An 8,671-nucleotide genomic window follows, 5' to 3' on the forward strand; every position below is an offset into this window, starting at 1 on the left:
GGCACAATTTCTGATCAATACACAGACATAATTGAAACACATTGTATCAAAAATGGTATTGAAACAAAGTCAAAAATAACAAATCTGTGATCAGTGTTTACACTGTTTGGATATGACTGATTTATACTATACTGCACTTTACTGGACCTTCCGGTTTTTGACATTTTCATGGCACATAACCTACAAAAGCGTTACCAAAAATGCGTTTTTTACCAAAGCGTTACAAAACCGTTACAGGGAGTAGGAGATAGGGGGTAGGAATAACTGCACTGGTTAATTTATTCGCTCTCGGTTTGTGTTAAGGTATTTTATTTTACGGTACAAATTGCTCTGGAATTTTAAAGTATATTTTATTTAACTTAAAATACGTTATTTTTTTTTATTCAATTAAAAATTAATTATGAGTATTACGCCGCAATGCTTTTCCGGTCGAATGACCGAAGATATTTTTGGGTATTTGAAAGATTACGAACGAATTTCGGCAGCAAATACCTGGACTGACGGGCAAAAAGTAGTTATGTTTCCGCTGTACCTTAGAGAGGAAGCGAAGATTTTGTTTGAGAAGATAGAGAGTGAAACTAATAACTTAACTTGGTCTATTTTAAAAAAGGTGTTCACGGAATACTATGATTCCGAGGAACAACGAGCGCTTTTAGGAGAAAATTTAAGTAGGAGAAAGAAACGGCCGGAGGAAACATTACAGGGTTACATTTTGAAAGTACTGGGAGAGTGTAAACGAGTGGATGAGAAAATGAGTCAGAAAGAGATAAGTAAGATAATAATGAAGGGGTTACCTCAGGATATATATTGGAGGATATATGCAATGGACAACTCTACGGTTGATAAGGTAATATCAAATATTAGGTCATATGAGGCGGACATGGCAGCAATTAATAATAATGGAAGCGAACTAGAATTATTGAGGAGAGAGATTGAGGTACTTAAAGTTAGCAAAGATAACGATATTAGTGATGAAGTAAGACGTTTAAGAGAAGAGCTTGAGGAACTTAAAGCTAACATGAATAATAGACCGTTTAAAAGTAATGGTAATTTTAGAAGAAATTTTAATAATTATAGAAATAATGGCAGTAAATTTAATGGTAACGGTGTAGGTAAACATTTTAACAAGCGCGATAATAATAATGATTATAAGAATAGAAGTTATCATAATGACGACACCGCATCCGATAGCAGATATGGACGAAATAGACCTAGGAGTAATTCTGATTATGGTAGCAGTGAGGAAGACGATTTTGATAATCATAGTGAAAACAATTACAACGCTCGTTTTAGGAATAATGATAGACAAGAGAGTAAAAATTATAATACTCCACCCCGAGTAGAAAACATAGATAGTTGTGTCATTAATAATAAAAACTATAAAGGGAATAATCCAGTAATCATAGGTGTTTTAGATAATGTAGCACATCATTTTACTGTTGACTCAGGCGCGAGTACTAGCGTTATTAACGAAAATATGCTTCCCAAAAATCATGTAATTAGTTCTTACGGGAAGACAAAATTATATACAGCCAATGGTTCAAAATTATACTTAGCTGGCAGGTCAACTATTAAAGTATATTTTAATAATATTCCTGTAGAAATACAATGCGCGGTCGTACGAAATTTAAATTGTAATAGTCTTCTTGGAGTTGATTTTCTAATTAAATATAAGGTCGTAGTTAACTTTGCTAAGTCAAAAATACAACTTAATGTAAATAATGAGATAATACACATTGATTTTTTAAAAAAAACATAATAATGGAATTAATATAAATAGGGTTGAAGATAATAACAACAATAGTTATTATAGGGCTAATAAGAATGTGAATAATAAAAATAGTAGGATTAGCCAGAATACTAGGATTAATAATGGTAAAAGGAATTTTAAGATTTGTGTGCATAGTAATCATAGCGCTAATAAGAATATTAATTTGGGTAACTTTAATTATTATAAATATTATAGACACCCCCGTGGGTTAAATAATAATCATTCTAGGACTGTATTCAATGGGAAAAATAGGACAACCCAAAATTATTATAATGAAACTAGAAATAGGAAGTTTGAATATAATTGTAATAGGTCTACTTTTAGTGCTGTTGACGATCAATCTAAAAAGAGTATTAGCAATAGACAGAGACCCAATTATATTAGCAGACCATTTATCACTAACCAGAAACATAACATAGGGAACTTAGATTATAACCTAGGAACCCAAAATTATGTCTAAACTTAAATTCCTCTGTTTTCCTCTGTCTCTTGATGGAAATTCCAAGAGGCAGTATAAGGAAAAGGAAAAATAAATTTCTATTTTTCTTTTGTAAAAGTATAATTTTTTGTTTTTTTGGGGGGGAATCATACATATTATGCGCGAATATATAAATTATTAACTTCTGTTAGGTAGCGTCTTTAAAAATATAAATTATAATTCTCATTTCTCACGGTGTAAAAGATTATTAGGAATACACCTAGAAAAAAAACACATATTCCTTGACGGCAGACAACTGCCGTGGCAGATTTTATAACTTCAACCTAACCGTTATCCCGTAATTATAAACGTTCGGTTGTAAGGCAATGCCTTTTTTTGTTATTGCGTTGTCAGAAATGAATCATAGACATGTCCGAGTCTTATTTTCTGACAATCCTTGGACACCAATTCCCGACTCGCACTTCATACTATTATTTGAATTTGACACGATTATAAAATATTATAATACGATTCCTTGACCGTTAGAACAGAAATGTTAAAACAACGTATTTAAAACTGATGATCATGATTTTAACGGAGAACAATAATGTAACATGTACAATCACAGACGGTACCCGAGACGATGATATTTATGACACGCAAAACGAAGTCCTATATACACATACACACCACCCGTATGTGCCGATAATTGCAATGTTTTGCTGACGCTGTAATTTTTGGGACAATTTTTATTATAATATTATTATGTTAGAAGGTTTTAATATTATTTTTCATAATAGTAAATAAATAAGTGATTTTTTTCCCCTCAAGACAAAGCAAACCTATATATTATTATCAAAATAAAAAAGAGTAAATATTATCGGTCTGTGTCATGCAATTATGCAAAAGTGTAAACAATTATCTTTATATTTTGCCCCTTACATATAAATAAGCAATTAAGATCGGCACGCATATGTTCATTTACTATTAGTTAGATGACCTTCTCGCACAAATCATGTTGTCGGAGAAACACACTATTACTCTAATTAAACCTGACAAAATAAAACAGCTGCATTCATAGACCTATTACCATATTGGCGGCAAATAAGAAAGCGCGGATAAAAGTAATCGTGGATTAGTAGAAAAGGGTAGAAAATACTATTTGAATTACTTCAGTACCTACTTAGGAGTTAGGATAATTTTCCTAGAACAGCCAATTCATTCAACGTATGTGTTTAATAGTTACTTATTGTATTTATATAACGAATACATCAAATCAATCTATGTATATATTTATGACTTGAATGAGTATCTTAAATACTTTTGTCATAAATATAGATGTGGGCCCGTGGTATGAAAGGGTTAAGAAAGGGTCAACAAAATATTTTGTAAAAACACAAGAGTATTATATTTTAAAATGCTTAGAACATTAATAAACCGCATATTAACTAGTTTAAATATCATAATTGTATTACATAGTTGTATGAGCCGCGTCTGTTTCCTTCAGCATCCGATTCTTCTTTGAACTCTACACCATTTGTCTGCTTGTAAGCAGTGCCAAATTGGCCGTCGATGGACAGATACCGTGATTCAGATAGAATACTGGTGTCCTGTTGGCCGGTGACCAAGGCTAGCCATAGCAACGCCAACGAGACCAATATCTACGTACAAAAAATATCACTTGTACCGTTTTTGTTCTTATGACTTCCTTTGTGATTTTAACAATTGATATCGACAAAATATTATGTACAAAATATTTGGGTAATTATTATGTACAATATATAATTAAATTTAATAAAATTAATTTGTTATTAAAATATATTATTATTGTTGTGTATTGTGCTGTCAAGTGCGGAGTGTCTACTATTTTTCTTTTGGCCACGCTCATCTTCCTAAGTTCCCAACAGCACGACCACAAATATCGGGAATATTCATTCATGCAAATCAATTTTTTATAAACAAACTGAGATAATAACGGGTAGCATAAGGAATTGTGGTAGTTAACTTAATGTTTTATAATACGTTTGTTACTGTTTGCCATGATTAAAGATCTTTATTAGAGATAATTTAATATTTAGTTTTAAGATCTTTAATCGTGATTCGTGCTGTTAGCTTTGTCTACTTTCTCAAAAGAAATAAAAGAGTATACAATATTGTATGTAGCTTACTAGTCATCGAGGTTCAACAGAAGAATTGTCATTAAAGTATTTTCTTGTTAATACACAATTAAAAATTGTCTTAAAATTTAAATAGTTAGGATATTAGTATAATTGGAATTGGCTTATATCGTCAGGTTTTTATAATTTAATTTATGTTAATTTCCCACATACGCGTAGAAAAAAATTTACTCATAAAACGAGGTGTGTCGTGTGATAATTATTCAAATAACTTAAAACAAATATTTTGATAATAAAAAACTAATTATAAACGAATTAGACAAAACCTATAAAAAAACATGTAAGGTAGAAAATACACGGTCGCGTGAAGTTATATTAAACGTGTTAATTAAATAATTATGGCAATTAACAACAGGTAATGATATCTGAATCACGGTATCTGTCCATCGACGGCCAATTTGGCACTGCTTACAAGCAGACAAATGGTGTAGAGTTCAAAGAAGAATCGGATGCTGAAGGAAACAGACGCGGCTCATACAGCTATGTGGACTCTAACGGCCAGAGGCGTACCGTAGACTACACAGCTGGCAAAGGCGGGTTTAAGGCCATGGGCGATCATTTGCCTGTAGCCCCGACGCCCATTCCTGTCGCTTCCGCAGTTCCGTTGGCGCCAAAAGCCCTATGGTAAAGTTGATTAAATTATGTTGTCAACACTATTTAAACAAGTATCCGTTATAGATTAAAGAACTACATTTTATTTGTACAACTAATTTGAAATGCATAACTAACATATCAAAAACTACCTTCGTATTTTTCACCTTAATATTTTTACCATGGCCATGAAAGTACGGAGTTTCTATTCTAAAATTGAATTTTTAAATAAAATAATAGGCCTTCATTTAGAAAACTGTAAATCTATATTCTACAGATAATAAATTATAATTTACAAAACAATTTTTTTTCTTTTAACTTTTAATGATATGTTTTTCGTATAAGTTGGGTTAGACCTATATTATTATAATTAAGTTACTTGGCCACTTGCGAAAGCGAATATTCATAAAAATATTAATTTAGACGTGTTATAATATAGAGAGATATAGATAGTTTATTATGTATATAGATGTTATACAAGTTGTCTCACACTGTTTTGACAAATTTTCAGAACGGTTTGAGAATGAACACCTATATAATATTACTTAAGTATTACTATAACACAATTCGTCCAAAATACTGAACTTGACACCTTTAGGTATAAAATACAATATTATTATTTATTATTACTTAATACCAAGTATAGTGGTGTAATAAAAACCCTAATCGATTTTGTATATTAAAAACTACCTTTTAATAATAATAGTTCTAATGAAAATTAAAAATTTTAAAACCTGGCTTCTACTGATTTTATTCAGTTTTACAAGGTCAACTTATTAAAGTATTTTAAAATGTACACATTTAATTTCTTTTTCTCGACACTAATTTTTGTTTGTTAAATGTCTTGTTTGATATACTTTTAATAGGGCTCAGCCGGTTGCCCCGAACCAAAAAAAATTGGAGCCTGCGAGCAAGTATGACGACGGTCAATGGAATTCACTATTCAGAGCCTGCTGCCAAGTATGACGACGGTCAATGGAGTGACATATGGAATTCAGTACCTGCCGCCAAGCACGATGACGGTCTGTGGACCAACGGAACTCGATCCTAACCACCACGGTACCAAAGTACGATCCGTGGAACCAATGGAATTTAATCCATGACGGATAAGTGGAGCCAAATGCGTTCCGCGGCATCTACCCCGTCACCGTACAACCAAATAGCGTCCGGCAAATTCACCCTCAACAGATCTCCAGACGGGTATAGCTATTCGTTCAGTCAAAACTGATGCGCATGCCTGCCATATAACGAAATAAAAAAATGTACCATACTATTGTTCTCTAGTCAATTTTTTTATTAATATATACTAGTCTTAATACAAAAAATATTCATAAACATATTGTTGTTATTTATTTTGCTTTCGACGAAAAATATCGATCGAAACAACTAATGATAATTACTATATATGATATTTATATTACATATATATACATATGTATTGCGGTTCGCGGATTAGAGTGTTTATTTGGACGACGGGTAGTCTGCTTGCAGCGGGGATGGTCCGGCCACGTACTTAACAGTGATGGATCTACCTGCCGGGTCCGTGTACGAGTACTGACCTTTGAGGGTGCCGTCTTCAGCCACGACTTGTTGGAAGTTCTGGTGCGACACGACCGGTATCGGCTGATAGGCTTGTTGCCATGCCGATTGACCGCCGCTTCGGATGGTTGGCACGATTACGGCCGGTTGGACTTGCTGTTGGGAACCGTAGTCATCGGTGTTGGGTTCATCGCGTTCGGCCCAAAGTTCGGGATGGTACTGTCCGTCATTTTCGAGAATTTCGTTTGGCGCACAGTTCGACAACGTCACGGCTGCCAGAGCGAACACAACGGCTACAGCCTGTAACAATGCCTCCAACGTGAAATGTCTATTTTGTTAGTATAGTACTACAGTATTATTATTAATTGGTTGTTAAAAAAACTCTATTTATATTAGGTATTACCTACACCGTCACCCGTCACCCGTCAATGTTACAGAAGAATGGAAATACAAGTTAATAAGTAAAATGTCGGTGATATAAGGTGTAAAGAATCGCATAAGGTACTCACAGTAAAATGCTTCATGGTTAGATGAGTTTAGTCGAAGACGGTCGGACGATCGGTTGGTCAGTCGGAAGGTAGAACTGTGAATTGTGCTTTGTGGAACAGTGACGGACTCTTTTATATGAACATACGTGAAACAAGTATAAAACGATGGGATGGTTCAATGTCAACCAGTCTGCGTGTAGCTTAAAATATCATTTTACTGTTTACATACCTAAGCAGAATTAATCCTTTATTGAACCCAAAACATAAACACTTAAAATAGTATAATATTATAAGTAATTATTGAAACATCGACCTGCCTAATAGAAATAACATTCTTTTCGTAGTTACTCTTCAACTGTGTATCCTTTATGGAGTTGAATAACATGTAGAAACAAATTCGGTAAATTAGGTATTTATTTAAACAAATAAAATTATTTTACATTGTGTAGTTTGTACTATGATATTATAATAATGTAAATTGAAATAATAATAATAATAATTTGATATAGTACAATTTACAAACATTATCCTATCATTATTCATAATCGATTTAGCTTCTTCTGTTTATTAAATATTTAATATTCGTTGAAATAATAAATTGCACGTGCTATTCAATTTTCCGATTTCATGTTCTTTATTATCCTTTAATGATAAATAATGTTCGAACATTTCAGCTATTTTAATACATCAATTGTTTAAATTTAAGACAAACAAACATATAATAAATATAGCCTAAACAAAAATCAGTACCTATAATACATTTCTCAAACATACACTATATATTTGTATAAATATTGAGATATATCATAATATGAATAACCTTATAAATAATAACTTAAAAATTGACGAAATTTGATTAGCTTTTAATTAAATTTTACGAATCTATCAACAGCGCTATCCATTCCTAGATTTTCAAGAATAATAAGATAGCATGTATTTTTATTTAATTTTATTAACAGTAACTTAACATAGAGAATTAAACTATTTTGAATTTATTATTTAGTTCTAATTTGAACGTTGAACGTACAACATATCTCTTATCTCTTATCTTCTATATCTTACCCCTATCCCCTACCCACTATCTCCCGTCCCAATCCCTAACCCCTATAACTCACCCCTATCTTCCACCCATATCTCCCAACCCCTATCTCCCACTACCTATCACTCACCCCTATCTCTTATCTCATATCAGATAACAGCGTAACGCTTTTTTCGTTATAATTTTTTCGGTTATGTGTCAGGGTTATGTGCCAGAGCTAAGACATGAAAATGTCAAAAATAGTTTTACAGAAATCAATTTTGAACTAAAATAATGTTTTACTTTAATAATCAAGACGTGTTATCGGAAAAGTCATACATATACAAATACTCGAGCTCATAATAATTGTTTTGTTATATTAACACTATATATCTTATGACATACCTAATTAGTTATAACGTTGACATGGGTCTTCTGGGTTTTTATTACACAATACAAGTATTTATACAATTAAGGATTTATATCACAATGGCGCAAGTTGGCCATATAATATATTATTAGTTGGCCAGTCACTAAACACAATAGCTATTAATTTAATATTTACTAAATTTGTTGTAATTGGCAAATGTTATATCATATATTAAATATTAACGGTTAAAAACCCTAACAAGAGTGACGCGTGAAGGTCATAATAAAAATATCAAGACA

General features: G+C 32.2%; 2 protein-coding genes across 2 annotated transcripts; one reads left to right on the forward strand and one right to left on the reverse strand.

The window, feature by feature from the left end:
• Nucleotides 1–4,724: 4,724 nt before the first annotated feature.
• LOC126838589 (pupal cuticle protein 27-like) lies at nt 4,725–6,261 on the forward strand. The gene is made up of 2 exons (XM_050573120.1): nt 4,725–4,990; nt 5,824–6,261. The coding sequence occupies exons 1-2, from the start codon at nt 4,725–4,727 to the stop codon at nt 5,921–5,923; spliced, it is 366 nt and encodes a 121-aa protein (XP_050429077.1). The 3' UTR covers nt 5,924–6,261.
• Nucleotides 6,245–7,154, reverse strand: LOC126838588 (uncharacterized). Its single transcript, XM_050573119.1, has 2 exons — nt 7,006–7,154; nt 6,245–6,796 (listed from the first exon to the last, which is right to left on the reverse strand). The coding sequence occupies exons 1-2, from the start codon at nt 7,018–7,020 to the stop codon at nt 6,419–6,421; spliced, it is 393 nt and encodes a 130-aa protein (XP_050429076.1). The 5' UTR covers nt 7,021–7,154; the 3' UTR covers nt 6,245–6,418.
• Between the last annotated feature and the right edge of the window lie 1,517 nt (nt 7,155–8,671).

This window comes from Adelges cooleyi, unplaced genomic scaffold (genome assembly GCF_023614345.1).
Source record: "Adelges cooleyi isolate 19-005CV unplaced genomic scaffold, UGA_ACOO_1.1 ACOO_flye_CR_arks_rails_tigmint_CR_PRNA_30, whole genome shotgun sequence".
In the NCBI taxonomy this organism is placed as follows: Eukaryota; Metazoa; Arthropoda; class Insecta; order Hemiptera; family Adelgidae; genus Adelges; species Adelges cooleyi.